Genomic DNA, 19,741 nt, shown 5'->3' with positions numbered 1-19,741 from the left:
CTGGTTGCAGTGTTACTCCATACCAGAATCCAGACTCCGTAGATTAATTAAGGAAGATGTCTTATGAAAAGAGTTATTGCTGGTTCTAATTAAACTTTGGAAGCTTCTCATAGGATTTTTGACACTTTATCCACGGTTTATTTTTAAACAAACTAGTCTGTTGCTTATTTTCCTACATACAGAAATGTTCCCATCTTTCAAAAACATAGTTACTTAGCCAAGCTCTTACAGAAGCCTCAGTTACAACATTATTAGATAAATAGAAGAATGTTTCCTTGAATTGTGACATTTCTTTTGCAATCTTTTTTTATTATTTTGAAGTATGGTTTTTCAAAACATAGTATTGTGCTTCCCACATCAGGGAACTCTCTAACATTTCCTTCCAGTAAAGCCAAGGAGCCTAACTTGGTAAATATGATATTCCCTTAAATGAGTGTTTCACTTTCATCACTATATTTTCATTTCAACAAAATCACTTTCTCCCAATCACCTAGTCTCAGTTAAATTCTGAATAAAATATTGGTTATTCAATACACTAAAAGAGATGTTGCTTCACCAGGAAACTATTCTTCGGTGGTTCGATTTCATGTCACATATTTTTACTTACCTTTTCTATTAACTTTTTTGCAAACAGTTATGTTTTGGTTATGGGAATGCTCCATTCATAATATAAATCTGTTGTCACAACAAATGAACATCTCACACTTAGGTTATTTTGGTTTGTTCTTCTGGTATTTATATTCATTCAGAAATTCAGTATCTGATGTACATATTTCTGATTCCATCTTGAATTTTTCTTGGATTTTTTTTTTTTACTGATCCTATGTGCAAGTCTGTCATGAATTCTACTTTTTCTTTCTAATGAAATTTTGTACTTTATACAAAACTGACTTTTTTATTCGTAGGGTTTTTTACATTATTACGTAAATCTAGTGAACTAGATGGACTGCCATGTCTACCATGTTCATTCCTTGATTCCTGTTTCCTTCCCTAAGCTAGTTGCTAACGGACTGTTTAAGTGAAAGCTCCCTCCAGTGATATGATTCTGATTTATTTCAGAGTGCATATAATTTGCAAATGCAAGGGGAAACCTTTCCTTCCTTTTTTGCTGTTGCAGCACAAAAAGTTCTGCCTTTTAAAGACAAGTGGGTTTTTGAATGAGTTTGACGTCTTTTTCAGTCTGTGCACTTTTCTATGGGCTACTCAGATCAAAGCCTGACCATAATCTCAAAAATACCTGATGGTGTTTGCAAGTCATTTTGGCTGCAGTAGTCCTGGTGGTGTAACACTGATCTTATGATTTGAAGTGGGCATTTTTCAAAACTGTAAGCCTGTTTCAAACTTAAACTTGACCCTCAGTCTCTATGCAGGATTGAAAGTTATGACTTGGGAATTAAGACTTTCCAAGTGCAAGAAATCATGTCTTTTATAAGTACCGGGGGAGGGGAGAGGTGTTAAAAAAATGGACGAGCTTAGACACTACTCAATAAAGCTGTTAGCCACACAACTAATTTCAGAGGTCTGTGCCAGTAATGATCTAAGCCATGGCCCAATTACTATCCTGTAGCAAAATCAATGCCAGTTCGGTAAAGTTGACAGCAACAGTGAGATTGGTTGCTCCTATTATGTCAGTCCCAATTTGCCTTTTTCTAGGTATTTTGGGTTTTTCCACCGAACTTTTACTGTGATTCTAACTAGAGACAGCAAACTTCCAGCCTTGCTTGAAAGATTGGCTCAGTATGTCACCTTCAGAAAGTCTCTGATACACTGTTAGAATGACTAATCGGGGGAATGTTTAGAAGTGCTTTTTGTCCAAGTCTTGTAAGTAGTGAACAGCCATATTTTTATTATTTGTAACTGGTTGTCATATATTTTGCAGTTCTGCATGTAATTTAATGTAGAATCTATGCCATAATGAGATATTTGTATGGGTGTGTGTATATATATGCATATATACGCATTTATGTAGGCACATATATATATTTCTAAGCCATAGGAATGTGTATAAACTAGGTTAAAAAAAACTGTGAGTTTTGCTTATCTCACTCCATGTTCCTGAAAATCTGAATTCCCTGTTCCCATATTTATATCTCATTCTTAAATGTTGCTGGCCTTTAAATGGATTTCAGCTATTACAACAGGTTCTGCAAATTGACTAAATGCTATGTCAAGAATTACTTCCTATTATATATGTATTTGTTTGAACAAAACCTTTTGAAAAGAGAAAGGGATCTGGTTTTTGTTTGATATATCGTGGGATGCAAAGAATCCCTGGTATTTCAGGATTCTTTGTGCACTGACCTAGTCATAACAGTTGCACATTTCCAGACTAATAAGTCCATTGAGAGTTTGAAGAGGCTTTGAGAATAGAACTAAAATCCTTTGTATTAGTCATCTTCAGTGGCCTGCATTTGATCTTCATTCGGTTTCCTGCATATATTGACTAAGTCACGTTGTTACTGACAGTTTTCCTGAGGACTGTTAAGTAGCCTGTGCTTGAAGGCCATTTTTTTGTGTTAACTCAAAAGCTTTATTTCGTTTTGTAGGGAAGACGCACTACTTGCAAATTGGTAATGTTCTATCAGTTTTTTATATTTAAAAAAAAAAAATCTTTGTATAGATCTTTTGGATGGCTGCAAAATACTTAGCTGGTTTTGGCTTCTTCTCTCATTTTCGAAGATGTAAAGGTCCCACGTCTTATCACACTTAGCATACATGTTTTAGATGTGTTTTTATCCAACATAACGATCTTTGGCGCTGTTTCAGTTTTGCTTTTTTCTCTGTCCTTGCTTTAATGTAGACTGTTTCTCAACTCTCTTAAGTTTTTGTTTATTTGTCCATTATTTGAAATAAGTTCTATATGCCCTAAGCGATGAAGCCGAAGAGATACGCAGTTTTAAACACTAGTATGTAAGCACACTTGCTGTGGAAAGGGCAGTTTTTTTCTGGAGGATCTGTTGAACCTGAAAAAAAGAAAAAAAAAGAAAAAGACAAACAGACCTTTAACCATTTACTGTTGCTTTCAGTTTATTATGATGCGTACTTTGGTAATTCCAGAGGAGTCCATGTAAGCAAGAAGGCAGCTTCTGTGTGGTGCTAGGCACTTGGCAAGGAGCAGTGTAAAACGTCAGAAACCTTACTGCTTAATGATAGCGGTAGCTGATGAGCTGATACACATACACACACATGAGTATGTATTCTGGAAGATATCTTCCTTCATATACACAGTCTCTCCAAAATCTCCATTCTAGTGTTGTTATCCTATAACTTTCTCCCTTTTCCCAATCTACCTGTTCCTGATTCTATCCAAACTGGACCTTAAATGGTCCGTCCTTCTTTCCCCATACTGTATTCATGGTGGTGCTGTCCTTATCCTCAGTACTGTGTTAACAGTGACAGGAAAGAGGTGAAGCCATTATATGCTCCTTGAATCTCAGGCTGTCCTCCAGCAGATACTGATTCTTCAGGTAACTACACTGCAGGCCATTACCACGCTCAGATAAGTAAAACTGAGGGATACCAAATCTTGTGCCTCTTTGAAGGAAAGATGAGCTTGAGCAGTGAAAGTATTTTGTCATCCACTGGTGTCTTCTGCTCTTCCTCATTTTGGTGTACAGGTCTACTTCTCTTTGCTCACTTGCGCATCTTTTATTACTTGACAAATGACAAGGGGCAACCCTACGCCTTGCATAGTTTTAGGGCCTGATAGACATGTGAGTCTCTATATTCAGCAGGCACAATGTTTATAGCTGTTGATTATACATATATTCTTCATATGGATGCTGGAATAAATATATCTTATCTTGCAAACCAGTGATAAACTTTGTGAGTGCACTATTTATGCTATCTTCTGATTAGTTAGTCAGGGACCAAGACATTGTTCATCTGTTTACACACCTGTAAGTATTTACTTGTCATAAAATTGCAATTAAAATAATATTTTAACCATATTAAGGTTAACCATTATAGATTATACAGCCCATGAGCCACTGCTAGACTTCTAGCAGCAAGGAAAGGTAGACTTGACACAGGCGGTGGTTCTTATCTTTTCTTTTTACAGAACAGATTATAGATAATTATGGTACATTAACAAATGCAAAGATGGGAGAGTCATGTTTAAGAAAAGATAGAAAGCAAGTTTTCATTTTGTTATAATTGGAATTGTATTGACATGCAGTGATATTAACAGTTTTTTTTCAGGTAATAGATTACCTACAGTGCAAATCTGGGTATTTCTGGGTGTAATGTGCTTAGAAATAAGAGAAAAACATATTAATGGCTTGTTTGTCCTAGTGAGAAGAGGTTCAATCACTAATGTTTTGCTCTACAGCATAGCTAGATAAATATTGTGAATGAAAAAACATTTTTTCACAAAATTATCATTTATATCCATGGATAGATGAGTGACGTAAAACTATTTTTTAATAAAAGAGTTCTCAGAAAGATTAGTATGTATTGTTATTATTTGGTTATTAATATTTATTTATGTATTAATATTTTTCATAAAGGTAGTGTTTATTTTTATATCATGAAGTATTCACTTTCCAGTTAAACAAAAAAAAAGTTGTAGCAGTTACTTTTAAAATAGAAACAGCTATTTTCAGGTCACTGTGATATTTTCACAGAATTGACAGCATACATTATATTTCAGGTGAGCTCTGTGAGGAGAAATTAGATTTCTGTGCTCAAAACTTGAATCCTTGCCAGCATGACTCAAAGTGTATCTTGACACCCAAAGGATACAAGTAAGTCTAAACTATTGTCACAGTCCAACTGGGTCTAAATTTCTACTTTTTTTCCCTGCTTAACTTCTTTTCCTTTTGTTTTAGTAGGAGCAAGTTCTATTCTCAAAATACTAAGTTCCGTTATTATCAAGCATTATGGCTGTTATTTTCACGTAGATCTACATTATTACTTTAAATACATTTTACTGAATTTTACTGGTCCTTAACGGTTCTAATTTCAGTCAGATTTTAAGTAGGAATGCAGAGTAGAGCAGTGAGTCTAGACAGTCTATATAAAACACTTTCGGTAGCTTGTACAGTAAGAAAATAATTGCATGTAATTGAAGTGGAATAATTCTACTGCTTTCTGAGAAGTGATGGTGAAAGAGATTATTAGGAAGCCACACTGGAAGGTATAAACTAAAGAAGTCCATCCCCAGGAAAACTAATCTTTAATTACACCATATCCTTACCATAATTAAGTAGTATGCACAATTTAAAGTGTTTTCAATAGGCTTTAGGTTAATAAGTACAGGAAACCTGCAGCTTTCAATTGTTGTCATAAGCACCTGTTTTATGCACAGTATGCTCTTGCGCTAAAATCAGATCATTTATTATCATTCCTACTACTTATGAAATGTCTTTTTATTTAAAATATGGCAAAAAATAGTCAAATATATTAAATAGTCAGATGAACATGAAATAAAGTTGATAGTTTCCAAATGGAAAATAGAAAACCTGTTGGATCCAAATTGTTGTCTGTTATGTTTATTTTCTTCATGCCATTTCAGTAAACCTAGTTTGACATCTTATACTTTACTGCCTAGTTCATTAATCTTTCAGGTTACTTTCTGAGGTTTTAAATCAGAAAACAGAACATGCAGTAACTTCGAGCATGTATCTCAGTCAGCTTTTTAATAGTGTGCTTTATATTCTTTTTTCACTTTTCTTATTCATACATGTTGAATAAAAATTGAGAAATTTGATTGGAGTACTTAGTTACACAGATATTTAAAATCACTCTTGGCACTTTAGAGGAAATTTTAGATACTAGGAGAAACAACACCAGGGAGAGAATCACAAGATCTAATGAAATCAATTACATACATCTTAATTAAAAAAAAAAAAGAATAATGTGGATGCATTAATTTGTAATCTTCCCCATTAATTTTTCACAGAGTTCTGGGCATTCATTCAGTCATATATGAGAATTCCTTGAAGAAATGCCACTAGCATTAACAATGAGAGTTGAATGGGGGGGAAAAAGAGTATTTTGTCTTGAGGATATGTTTCTTGTTCGGTGAGGGCTCAGGGAGGGCAGAGCAAGTGTTTTGCTACTTCTGTTAGTTCACTAATCATGGAGTTATTTAGAGTGAGTCAGGCTGGTGGAACTTCAAGGGGAAAAATTTATACATAACCTCTAAACTCTATAAATGGAGCATTGGTCCATTCATAGCTGTTCAGTTAACGAAGAAAATGTCCATCAGTATGATACAAGCAGTGTTTGCAGCCACTTAAAACATCCTGTAACTTTCTGCATTACTCAGGAATGCCAAGAACACCTGTCAAAATGATTCATGAGGGCTTTCTAGATTTAAACCACAATTCTTCAACGTAGTGGCAGATAAGTAAGCATGTGTAACTAGCAAACCTGTATTCATTACATATGTAGATTCCTCATACAATAACACGATTAAGCTACATAGTCTTTACAAAGTCACAGTAACACTTTTTTTTCTTGAGTTTTCAGTAGTTCCTTGACTTTGTCATAAGCACACTGTATTGTAAAAAGGCACTGTGCTATCCCACTTTCTTTCCTGTTTCACAGATGTGATTGCACACCTGGATATGTAGGTGAGCATTGTGATATTGACTTTGATGACTGCCAGGACAACAAATGTAAAAATGGAGCGCAGTGTACTGATGCAGTTAATGGATATACATGTATTTGCCCAGAAGGATACAGGTGAGAAGGATCTGAAGACAGTACAAACATGTATGTCTTATGTCAAAGTTGCTTTTTTCTAAAAATACTGATTTTTTTTCTGTTTGTGTTTAGTGGCTTGTTTTGTGAGTTTTCACCACCAATGGTTCTACCTCGTACCAGCCCTTGTGATAATTATGAATGTCAAAATGGAGCCCAGTGTATCATAAAAGAGAGTGAACCAATCTGTCAGTGTTTATCAGGCTACCAGGGTGAGAAATGTGAAAAGCTGATCAGTATAAACTTTGTCAACAAAGAATCCTATCTACAAATCCCTTCAGCTAAGATACGCCCCCAAACAAATATCACTCTACAGGTAAGCTTGCTTGTGTGGCAGATTCTGATCTGGGAAAGAGTGTAAATGACTTTTCATGGTGTGGAAAATTAGCCAAAGTTGTCATTGGCTCGCTTAAAGAGCTTTTCACAGTTTGAGCTAAAAATATAGAAGAGTCACTGGGATAACTCTATATTCACATTGAAGTAGATGGGCTTACTGATAGTTAAGAGAAAAAAATTTTGTCAAGTTGTCCTTCAAGGAAGAATTTTACAGTGAAGTAACAGACTATGGCAGTAAATTCAGAGATTCACTTAATACAGCATTTTGATTTAATGCTTATTTTTAGTTCTTTCTAAGTGTTTCTTTCTTTTAACTAGATTGCCACAGATGAAGACAGTGGGATCCTGCTCTACAAAGGCGATAAAGATCATATAGCGGTAGAGCTGTACCGGGGAAGAGTGAGGGTCAGTTATGACACAGGATCTTACCCAGCCTCTGCTATTTACAGGTGAACCCAGAGGAAACAAATTTCTAACCGAAACAAAACATGTATTAATTCCTTGTATCAAAGTCACATTTATGAATAGATGGTTATAATAAATAGATGCAAATGTATGTACTGTCAGACATTTAAAACCTGTTGCCAAAAGACATGATTTGTCTTGGAAAATAACTCTAATGCAGGTATGTCAGAAAGATAATATGTTATTTGATCTATTAAAACTGAGTAAGAGTTATCTTTAGTGCAATAGTTATACATTTGTGTAAAGCTCACATGTGGAAGTGGAGTTTTTTCCATGATGTTACTGCCAAATAATTTCCTAGTGTGCAGGGTAAAGTGCATAACTATACTGCATAAGCAGAAATGAAATGGAATTTTCTCTTCTCTTCTGTGTTAGGTGGCCATATAGTGTGGGACTTTTCCCTGGTAGGTGAAGAGAAAGCTAAAAACTTGATTCTGGAAAAAGGCACAACCCTTGAAAAAGAAAAGTTTTTTGCATACAAAGCCATTGAGAGACAGAATCCACATCTGCTTCTGGAGCATAATTTTTCAGGGGTTTTATAAGTCAGATTTCTCTGGTTCTCTGAAACAATAACCACCTGAATTTCCGGGGAGGGGTGGGGTGAGTTATGTAACTTCTCAACAATTTGCAGACAGAAATTGCAAGAGTGAGCAAAAAGACAACAGGCATCATTTCTGGGCCTTGATTGTCCTATTGTTGCTACAAATATGTTCAGAAGTAAAGGGGAAGTATTCATTTTCCTTGAACCTTCTTTTTGCTGTATTTATACCTTTTGTGTTGTAAAATTATATATAGTGTATATTTACTTGCTGGAGTCCGTAGCAGCTGACATTGTTCTGCATTCTACTAGGGATATTTCATTGAAAATAAATGATTTTTAGAAATGATTGCACTCAAATGGCAGTATCAAATCAAAAGCTTAAGTCTATACAGCAGGGAAACAATGCCAAACTTTATTAGGTAACAACACCAAGGGAACTGTGATTTTAGTAGGTTACTAAGAGCATTCCACAGAAAAGAAATCATTCCTATAAAATACAATATGAACTTGTTTAGTAAAAACATAGCTTTTTACAATAAGCATCTTAAGGTTGCTTTTATTTTCTGATGCAATATATATTTCAGAAGGTTTTTTTACAATTCCATGAAATGGTTTAACGTGGAAATAGCATATGTATTTTAATTATATACATTTTTGTATATTAAAAATAGGATTTGACTTTACAGGAGATCAAAGCACTTAACACAAATTTAAAATTGCATGAAACATTCACTTTCCTCAATGACTACAATTCAAAATAAGATTATTTTTCTTTTCTATCTGTGATAGTGCTAGAGAAGAAGTTTAGATGTTTTGTCAGGCGCTTAATTATTTTTCTTGATTTTTGTTTTGATAGGTACAGCTGTCTGAGAATAGGAAGCAATAGGAATCAGGATAATATGTAATTTCAAGTTATTTTCACTCTCATTTGTTTAATCCATTGAGATTTCTTCTTCTGTTTCTTCTAATTCTATTTCTTCTTCCCATTCAAAACATATATTTATTCCTGTCACGGTTTCAGCTGGGATAGAGTTAATTTTCTTCCTAATAGCTGGTATAGTGCTGTGTTTTGGATTTAGTGTGAGAATAATGCTGATAACACACTGATGTTTTTAGTTGTTGCTAAGTAGTTGTAGTGCTTATACTCAGTCAAGGACTTTCCAGCATCCCATGCTCTGCAAGTGGGGAGAGGCACAAGAAGCTGGGAGGGGGCACAGCCAGGCCGGCTGACCCAGCCTGGACAAAGGGATATTCCTTAGCATATAACATGCTCCATATACAAAACTGGAGTTGGCCAGGAGCCGGGAATCACTGCTCAGGGACAGGCAATTGGTCACGGGGTGCTGAGCAATTGTTGCTTTGTGCATCACTTGGTTTTTATATTCCATTATTTATAATTATTATTATTATCGTTATTATTGTTGTTGTTATTATTATTATTATTATTATTTTTCCTCTTTCTTTGCTGTCCTATTAAATTGCTTTTATCTCAACCCATGAGGTTTTTCCTTTTTCCAATTCTTCCCCCGCCATCCCACCTGGTGCTTAGTTGCTGGCTGGGGCTAAACCATGACACTTTCTCATCAATTTAACGCTTTCTCCCATATTACTGGAATATAATATACACTGGTAGTTCGTACTTGTCCATTTTAGTTTTGTAGAAAAGGATCGGAAAACAATACTCACACACATAAAATTAAAAACTATAAATGTAGAAGGGATTAATAGCAAAGTTACCAATTAACAAACAGTCCCAATTAGGTTAGTGTTACAGAACAATTAGAAGCATCTCCCCTACACAGTTGATCAGCTGTTTTGAATTATGTGACAAGTGGAGAATTGCAGGTGCAGTGAAGAAAGGGATGGGAAAAGTAGTGAAGTGTTACAGGTGACATGGTTGTTTAGTGAAGCAGATACACACTTGTGGTGGTGTTATTATTGTTATTGTTATTATTGCTATTGATGTTGTTGTTATTAACATCCCGTTCATTTCAAATAAGAATGATGGTGAGTCTCTAGGAGACACCTGAAAATTGTCGTGTAACTGTACTGAGATCAACTGTAATGAAGTCTTTTGCCCTTAAGGGAAGGGCATATGTTGGAAGCCATGTATACCTTTCCACATTTGTATATATGTTTGTGCATCTAGTGAAGATATTATTTAATTTCTTTTTCAGGTTCTAGAAAGGAGTATGTTACAGCACAGGATCTTTTACACATTATACTCTAATTCTTTCATAATTTCCAACCTATTCCTATTTTTCTAACTTTTGTTTCCATCCTTCCCTGTTCCCTGTTTCCAGTTCATACTGTTTTACCTTCCTAGGATCTTTGTGACATTTCCTGCCCTTTTTCAGCTCTTCCCTTCTTTTCACGCATTCATTGCACGTTGTCTTTCTGTACCTTTATTACCTATTAAAGCTCTCTCTTGTCATGTTTCCCGTCCTTCTTTCAGTCCCTCCCTTTGGTTTCTTTCCTCCCTCCTCTCCCTTCATTTTTTTCTAAGCCAGACAGATCTGATCATTTTTGCTTAAAAACTGCTCACAGATTTACTCTACATTAACCTACTGATGCACTTTTCCTCTTCTGTTTCATCCTCTGTCTCCACCTTGACTCAGTTTCCAGTCCTGTTTTCTTTACAATTAACTACTATCCATTACTGTGATTCTTGCTTTACTCCAACTATTTCTTACTCAGTCCATTTTTTCTTCCTTCTCTCCTTTCTCTGTAGGCCTAATTTCTGCTTCTTCTGAATGAGAACCACACAGTTTCTTTCTCTGTCCACGTAACCTTGATCTAGTTAAGGCAAAACCTTCTCTTTGAATGGGTTGGCAGGCTCAGATGCAGAAAGTACTACTGCAGCCCAAAAGTACAGCTGGAGGGAAGGTGCTAATCATCTGTGTGTTGAAATACAGCCAGCATGGACAAAGAATTTGAGGATCTAGCCCTGCAGTTTCTGCAGACTTCCATGTTTTCAAGATTTTAACACCTTGCCTCAGTGGATTTTCAGAAAGCTGGCAAATGCTGCCAGCCCATTGCCAAAAGTCATGACCTGCAAAGAAGGGTTAATAGAAGCATAAGAGATAGGAGTGTGTTTCCTTCAGTTTGGGAAATTATCTGGTCTGTTTAGAAAAATAAAAATCAGTTTCAGGCACCATTCAGTATGGAAAATTTTAGAAGAAACAGTTGAAGTTTACCAAAATTATAAATAGCTAAAATAATATTGTGAAATAGTGTTGTGGGTTAACTCAAGTAGGCAGTTAAGCGCCACACAGCTGCTCACTCACCTCCCCTTCCACCCCCAGTGGGACAGGGGAAGAGAAAAGGAAGAACAAAAGTCAGAAAAATGATGAGATAAAAATAGTTTCATAACCAAAGGAAAAGTTCAGGAAGAAAGAAAGAAAACAAAACAAGTGCTGTAATTGCAATCCCTCACCATCTCCCATGGGTAGACGAATGCTTAGCCAGTTCCCAAACAGAAGATGGCTAACCTACCTAAACTCTCCTCATCTCCATTTTACTGCTGAGCATGACATTATATGGCATGCAATATCTCTTTGGTTAATGTGGGTCATCTGCCCCGCTGTGTCCCCTCCTAACCTCATGCATATCCCAAATCTATTCACTGGGGCAGCAGAGTGGGAAACAGAGAAGGCCTTGATGCTGGGCAAACATTACTCAGCAATAGCTAAAACGTTAGTGTTATTAGCATTGTTTTGGTCACAAATGTAAAATGCAACACCGTATCAGCTATTATGAAAAATATTAATTCCATCCCTGTCAGGCCCAGTACAAATAGGTGATGAATTATAAAAGCAAACAAGTTAATGTATTATGTTTTATCAGAGAGATGTGAAGAAGACAAAAGAGCATTTTAACTCACAATGATTAAGAACAATGAGGTTTAAGAACAATTTGGTAACAGGGTAGATATCTTGCAAACTAAGATGGGAAGTTGCTTACAGTGAGAAGGACAGAAAGGAAATTAAAAAATTGAGAAGTTTATCAAGAGATTTACAGATTTCATTGAGGTAGTGAAGATTCATGGATAGTATAGGAAAAAGAGTAAGTCAAGTCATACTCCACTGCACAATGATGAGATGCCTGAAACAGAGGCCAAAATAAAAAAAAAAAAACAGCCAACAGAGAGATTCAAATTGAAGTTTTATAATATAAATGGCAGTCAATAAATTGTGTGTTGAAAAGGAGTCCAATGGGAGCTGTAAAGCCTACAGAGGTGCTTGCAGTAGCAACAAAACAAAGTTACAGACAGATGATTTAATCATGATAAATACGGAGAATCAACAATAACAGCAGTCTAACTGTGTAGAGTGAATGAGAACTGCTTTACCAATGGGAATTGACTGCAGAAAGAGCCATCATCCCAAAAGCACTCATCAGTCAATCTGAGTAACAAGATGAGATGATGGCAGTGCCAAGACCAATAAAGAAAATTAATTCATTGGAGATGGTTATTTGGGAAAAGTTGATCCACTTGGTTTTTGTTCTGTCTGGATATCCTTTTTTAAATGTTAAATGTTTTTTACTCACATGCACACAGAAAAAAACAACCCATTTTTAATTCTGTAAACTAGTTTTCATCATATATTTATTGGAAATATGGGAATATTTCTTTCCAAATCATTATTCTTCTACAGACTTCCAGAAGCTTTAAATCAGTTTTTCTTACAGCTTTTCATTAGGACCTATGCATTCAGCTCTCATTTCTCCAATGGGAAATCGGCTAGAAGTAATCTAAGTGCATTGGCAGGAAATATTGCACAGATATGCCTCATGTTTATTTCCCCTTTAATTTAAACCACTCTTACCTAGGAGGGCTCCTCTTTCTGCAGTAAATTTTTACCAGTAAAACAGTTTAAACTAGAAGCTTTTAATAATCACTGTTAACAGAGACACATTCCCTTTACACATTATGTTTTATACATCCCTGGAATGACCTCTTGCTATAAAAATATATGTTCTGTGTTGCTTTCATCCTTTTAAATACTATTGTCTGAAAGGTTGATACGTTGTAAAATAACATGTTTCCTTGGAACAAGAACATTCTATTAGAATGTCTTGCTTACTTAAGTCAAGAAGTCGTATGCATTTTGATTTCTTAGCACAGCTTTTTTCCCAGATTCATTGAAATGTGTTAAATAAATTAATCCTGGCACTTTTCTTATTGCTTGATCACAGCAAACAAACCTCTTAATCTTAATACCTTGAATAGACCTTACTCTTTAGGAATGATGAACCCTGACCTTTTCCTTCCCCCCATAGAACCTGGCAGTCTCCCTCCTCCTCCTGCCCACTCCCAAAAAGTGTTTATTCAGACAGAGTCTGCTCTGTTGTGCGTTTGCACTTTCACATAGAGCTGAGTTTATGTAAAGCATGCATGCTACCATGCAGATCTTTTACCCATATTGGACTGAGCCTGTCCACATAGTTAAAGTTGGTAATAAATAGCTAAGAAGCTATTTAATGTGTCACAGCTGTAAACGACCATGTGAGTGCTTCTGATCTGTTCCAGGACAAAAGCAGTTAGGTTAATTAAAACATCACTGAGGATGTTATAAGGTAATTTGCTTGATTTTTGCCTTGAGATTTAGTAAGCTAATCCCTTTCAGCCGTACTGCTTTCCTAATGAGAAGAGCTAACTGACTGTATGACTGTTCAGTCCATCTCAGGCTACCATACAATTGGTTCATTTAAATAACTTTTTCCAAAGGCTTAGGCTCACTTATTTGATGGTGCCCTGAAGCAAATAAAGGCTCTCATGGGAATGGTTATAATGTCTGGTCTCTGGACTACAGCTCATTGTCGTAACTTCCATGCAGCCATACATTCAGCTCTTAATTCACCAGTGGAAAATGGGCTATAAGTAATGTAAGTACAATGACATATTCAGTCCCAAAACTGACTAATAATATTCTTCCTTCTTTGATGTACTTAAACTGTGCTCAGCTGCAGAGTAGTTACCCTGCACTTAAACATTTGCTGTGTAGATATTGAGGATGGTAAGCATAGGCAGCCATTTCTTGTGCTTAGTAACTTGTGTAGGCTTGTCCTTAGACAGCATAAGCACCATGCTCGAAACAAGCATTCTCTGCATGACACCCTTTCTGCATTCTCCTACTACTGCATTCATGTCTTGTAAGCAGAAGGAAATGGTATATGTATGCAAGAAAAAAAGAAATGAATACAGTAGTCACTGAACTAGCCAGAAGCTGAACACACAGAAATAACCATGCCTAATAAAGATAAAAAGTTACTTTATTGCTAGCATTAGAGGAGCTGTCTGTACCAATGATGAGATTTTGTCTGGCAGGACTAAGGTTAGATGCAGTTCCATATTCCATGAAATAGTAGGTTTATATATCACTGGAGTAGACTCAGGCCCTCATACTTGCAAAATACATAAACCCAATACTATACAACATGTAGGATACACACACACACACACGCTCAAATAAGATCTTGATATAACATTTGAATCATAGAATGGTTTAGGTTGGAAGGGACCTTTAACAATCATCTAGTTCCACCTCCTTTGCAGTGGTCAGGGACACCTTCCACTAGATCAGGTTGAGCAAAGCCCCATCCAACCTGACCTTGAATGTTTCCAATGATGGGGCATCCACAACTTCTTTGGCAACCTGTCCCAGTGTTTCACCATCCTCATATTAAAGAATTTCTTCTTCATATCATCTTCTTTTACTTTATAGATTCTATCTAATCTGAATCTACCCTCTTTTAGTTTAAAACAGTTACCTCTTGTCCTACCACAGGACATCATTTGTCCTATTACAGGCCCTGGTAAGAAGTCTCTCTCCATCTTTCTCATAAGCCCCCTTTCAGTACTGGAAGGCTGCAATAAGGTCTCCCCAGAGCCTTCTCTTCTCCAGACTGAATAAGCCCAAGTCTCAGACTTTCTTCCTAGAAGAGGTGTTCCAGCCCTCCTATCGTTGTTGCAGAAGAATGCTTTTTTTGTGTTCGGCTTCTTGCCTAGTAACTGTATTTCAACTGACATTTACAGTATCATCTGTATTTACACAGTTCATTATTTGATGAGGACAGGAATAACTTTGAATGAAAAAGGGCTATTAATTTACAATACATATTAATAATAGAGTGTTAATGAAAGAGTATTATACTGTATTCGCTCTCAAGTATACATGCATGTCATTGCTTAAAATCTAGTTTTCAGGAGACTGCACTCCTGGAGGAGTTCTGTTCTGAAGCTGTATTAACTCTTAATGGGGAACAAGATCAAAATACATTCTAACCAGACCATCAGCTGTTTAAAATTAATATTAATGTTTATTTTGCAGTGTGGAAACTATTAATGATGGCAATTTCCACATTGTGGAGCTGCTGGCTATGGATCAGATTCTGTCTTTATCTATTGATGGAGGAAGCCCCAAGATAATTACCAATTTGTCCAAGCAGTCCACTCTGAATTTTGATTCTCCGCTGTATGTAGGAGGTAAGAGGATCTTATTGCTTCTTACTAACAGTATCATACCTAATTTATTCTGGTAACATACATTAATAAACATATGGTAAAGAGACTCATTCATTGAGATAACATGTTAAGATGAAACTTCAGTTAATCGCAATAGTTTCAATTTTAACAAATAGTATGTCCTCCAACTGCAACTGTTGCTTTTTTATCAGTACAGATATTTGATGCCCACTGTAGAATTCTGTAATTTTCTACTGTTATGTAGCTTTTTATTATATTGAAGAAGTGTGTTTGACATTGTTTAGCTACCTGAAGATTTGGTAATGCCTGTTGAGAAAGTGTAGAATGGTAGCATTCTGTTTCAGTCATGTTTTATATTTCTATTTCACTGTACAGGTATCTGCACGAAATGATAGCAAGGTATAAAGCCATAAATCATAATGTTGGGAGATCTTATTGCTAGTGCTAATAGGAGTTAAGACATTAGGGAAGAAGGGAACCAACTGGACAGTTGCCTCACAGTATGTGGCAGGGTTTGTTGTTTTGTTGGATTTTTTTGTTGTTGTTTTGAGAAGAAAAAACTGTTTGTTTCAGTAAAACTGGTAGTAGGTGATTGTGGAGATAAACTATTTGAAACATTTTTAATCATTTGCTACAATTTACTCTGTAGAACTATGGATTCAAGCCAATTTTTTAACCAGCAGTTTCTGTTCAATTTTGATGGGCCTGCATAATCTAGGTAAAAGAGTCAGAAACTTCAGCCACCATTCTGTGCTGTCCTTGGTAGCAATTCTAGGTTCTTCGTGAGCAGAGATTAAGCATGTTTTCTTAAATACTGCTGATCTTCTACCATTCGTCTTCATCTTCTACTTAGTTTAACCTTACACTTTTATAGGAGGCATGTAAGGAGTCTCTCTCTGATCTGTTCTTTCTGTAAAAAGAATACCTACTTTCATTACATCTAATTCTTAAGAACTGTTTTCTGTCTGAGAGTAAGCTTTTAGAATTGAGCGTCTTGCCTCCCTGCAAAAAAAAATATGCTACCAGTAGTACATTAATGAGATGCCTATTTTCTCTAGAAAAGGTGCTATTTATCCTCTTTCTAAATATACAGAAAAGCTCAGAGTAGTTGCTCAGATTTCTCTCTAATGGAAAATAAAACCAGGAACCTGCTTCGATACCAATCAAGAATAGTCTATTTCTCCTGTAAAACCAGTATAACAAGTGCCTCAGTTACAAGTGATGAGGAGTAAATTGACTTTTGTCTCTGAAAATCCCCATTCTTCCCTTGAAACACTTCAGCTTTTTTGTCAAATCTTTTCAGATTGTCATTGCCTCCTTCCGTCTAAGACGCAAAGAAGTACAAAATAGAATTCAACATTAGTCATCACTCCCCATACCAGCAAAGAAAAGAATTATCAAATGTATGAGCTGTTTTTAAAATTGCATTGTATCATGAATCTTCAAAGGACGATTGCCTTGTGGACCTGCCTTTCATGAACCCATGCTGGCTGGGCCTGATCCCTTGGTTGTCCTGCAGATGCCCTGTGAGCAGTCTCAAGACCAACCGCTCCATAATCTTCCCTGGTACAGAGGTCAGGCTGACAGGCCTGTAGTTCCCAGGATCCTCCTTCCGGCCTTTCTTGTAGATGGGCGTCACATTGGCAAGCCTCCAGTCTTCTGGGACCTCCTCTGTTACCCAGGACTGCTGATAAATGATGGAGAGTGGCTTGGCAAGCTCCTCCACCAGCGCTCTCAGTACTCTTGGGTGGATCCCATCAAGTCCCATAGACTTGTGGGTGTCCAGGTGGTTTAACAGGTCCTTAACTGCTTCCTCCTGGATTATGGGCAGGTTACTGTGCTCTCCATCTCCATCTTCCAGCTCAGGGGGCTGAATACCCTGCGGATACCTGGTCTGGCTATTAAAGACTTGGGCAAAGAAGGCATTAAGTACCTCAACCTTGTCCTCGTCCTTGGAGACAATGTTCCCCGCCATATCCAGTAGGGGATGGAGATTCTCCTTGCCTCTCTTTTTGTTGTTAATATATTTGTAAAAACATTTTTTGTTATCTTTTATGACTGTGGCCAGACTGAGCTCTAGCTGGGCTTTTGCCTTTCTAATTTTGTCCCTGCTTGACCTAACGAGATCCTTGTACTCTTGGTGAGTTGCCTGACCCTTCTTCCAGAGGTGATAAACTCTCCTCTTTTCCCTGAGTCCCAGCAAAATCTCCCTGTTCAGCCAGGCCGGTCGCCTTCCCCGCCAGCTCTTCTTACGGCACATGGGGACCGTCTGCTCCTGCGCCTTTAAGATTTCCTTCTTGAAGGCTGTCCAGCCTTCCTGGAGCCCTTTGACCTTCAGGACTGTCTCCCAAGGGACTCTCTCAACCAGTGACCTGAACAGGCCAAAGTCTGCCCTCCAGAAGTCCATGATAGCAGTTTTGCTGACCCCTCTCCTTACTTTGCTCACAACTGAGAATTCTATCATGTCGTGGTCACTAAGCCCAAGACGGCCTCCGACCACCACATCTCTCACCAGTCCTTCTCTGTTTGTAAACAGCAGGTCCAGCAAGGCACCTCCCCTGGTGGGCTCACTCACCAGCTGTGTCAGGAAGTTATCCTCCACACACTCCAGGAACCTCCCAGATTGTTTCCTCTCTGCTGTGTTATACTTCCAGCAGATGCCTGGTAAATTGAAGTCCCCCACAAGAACAAGGGCCAGCGAATGCGAGACTTTTGCCAGTAAAGCATGATAAGGTCTCCCCTCAGTCTCCCTTTCTCCAAGCTAAACAACCCCCGTTCCCTCAGCTGCTCCTCATGAGACTTGTTCTCCAGACCCCTCACCAGCTTCGGTGCCCTTCTCTGCACACACTGGGGCACCTCAGCATCCTTCTTGTACTGAGGGGCCCAAAACTGAACACAGGATTCGAGGTGCGGCCTCACCAGTGCCGAGTACAGGGGCACAATCACTTCCCTACTCCTGCTGGCCACACTAGTGCTGATACAGGCCAGGATGCTGCTGGCCTTCTTGGCCACCTGGGCACGCTGCCGGCTCATAGTCAGCTGGCTGTCAACCAGCACCCCCAAGTCCTGTTCCACTGGGCAGCTCTCCAGCCACTCCTCCCCAAGCCTGTAGCGTTGCATGGGGTTGTTGTGACCCAAGTGCAGGACCCGGCACTTGGCCTTATTAAACCTCATTCAGTTGACCTCAGCCCATCGATCCAGCCTGTCCAGATCCCTCTGCAGAGCCCTCCTACCCTCCGGCAGATCAACACTCCCGCCATCTGCATCATCATTTTGAAGTATCAGAAGAAATAATTCTTTTCCTTCAGTGGGAAGGGCAGGAGTCTTTTTCATCCTAATGCATACTCTTTAGAGAGGTCCTGTGTTCCTTCTAATTCTATTCTTTATATTCGGGCTCCAAGCAATTATTTCCACTATCATAGAAAATGTTGGTCCAAAACAGAATTAAAACCGTTATTAGAAGCACATTATTACAAAAGAAAGCAAAAAAGCAGTAGGCTGATATTCAGCTCTTAAACTGTTCTGTTCTGTTCTTTATCTATGTTTATCTATTTATGATCTTTAAAATTCTTGAGATCATTAACTTTCACTCTATTACCCTTCTTTTTGAGATTCATTCAATTTTTTCTTATCTGACTCTATCTAGAATTTTTAGAGAATTTGATCACACATTTCCATCAGTTAAGAACTCAAATTCTCACTAGGATTTTATGCAGTATTCTTATCTTTGCCAAAGTCTTAGTTTGACACCTATATCATCATGTAGCTTACACTTACGCTTATCACCTTCCTGCTAAAATGGCATTTCTGATAAGCATCACCTCAGCTGGCGGGATGAAATTCAGATATGACAGCAAGTCCTTGTATGGTGCTCGCTCTCTTTCTCTCCCCCCCCCCCCTTTTTTTTTTACAAAGTTATTCTTGGGTCACAATATTTGGGTTGGTTTGGAAGGGGTAATTTAACATTATTTTTACAGAAATTAGGCTAATAAATTTATACTTTTTTTTTTTTTACATTTTTCCAATGGTATGGCTCTCTTGTGTGGTCAGAATACACATGCTAGATATTTTTCAGTCTTTCTAGAACAGGTTTCAGTAAATCATAGTGAAAGCCCATGGCTTTTTGTAAGAAGTCTTAAGGGACAATCTGTTTCTTCTCAAAAGCTCTTCAAAGGGGTCACAGACTTCGCTGATACTTCGCA

At 37.5% G+C, this 19,741-nt stretch overlaps 1 protein-coding gene across 2 annotated transcripts in view; it reads left to right on the top strand.

The window, feature by feature from the left end:
* Positions 1-19,741, top strand: part of SLIT2 (slit guidance ligand 2) — a 277,451-nt gene that overhangs the window by 248,414 nt on the left and 9,296 nt on the right. For both annotated transcript variants that reach the window (XM_081999585.1, XM_081999584.1), the window contains 5 exons: positions 4,652-4,745; positions 6,553-6,690; positions 6,784-7,024; positions 7,363-7,493; positions 15,385-15,539. In XM_081999585.1, the coding sequence (XP_081855711.1) occupies positions 4,652-4,745; positions 6,553-6,690; positions 6,784-7,024; positions 7,363-7,493; positions 15,385-15,539 (759 nt within the window). The remainder of the gene's footprint in view (positions 1-4,651; positions 4,746-6,552; positions 6,691-6,783; positions 7,025-7,362; positions 7,494-15,384; positions 15,540-19,741) is intronic.

The sequence above is a fragment of the Phaethon aethereus genome, assembly GCF_964289735.1.
Source record: "Phaethon aethereus genome assembly, chromosome: 4".
Classification (NCBI taxonomy): domain Eukaryota; kingdom Metazoa; phylum Chordata; class Aves; order Phaethontiformes; family Phaethontidae; genus Phaethon; species Phaethon aethereus.
This window is presented reverse-complemented; position numbering and strand designations above follow the sequence as displayed.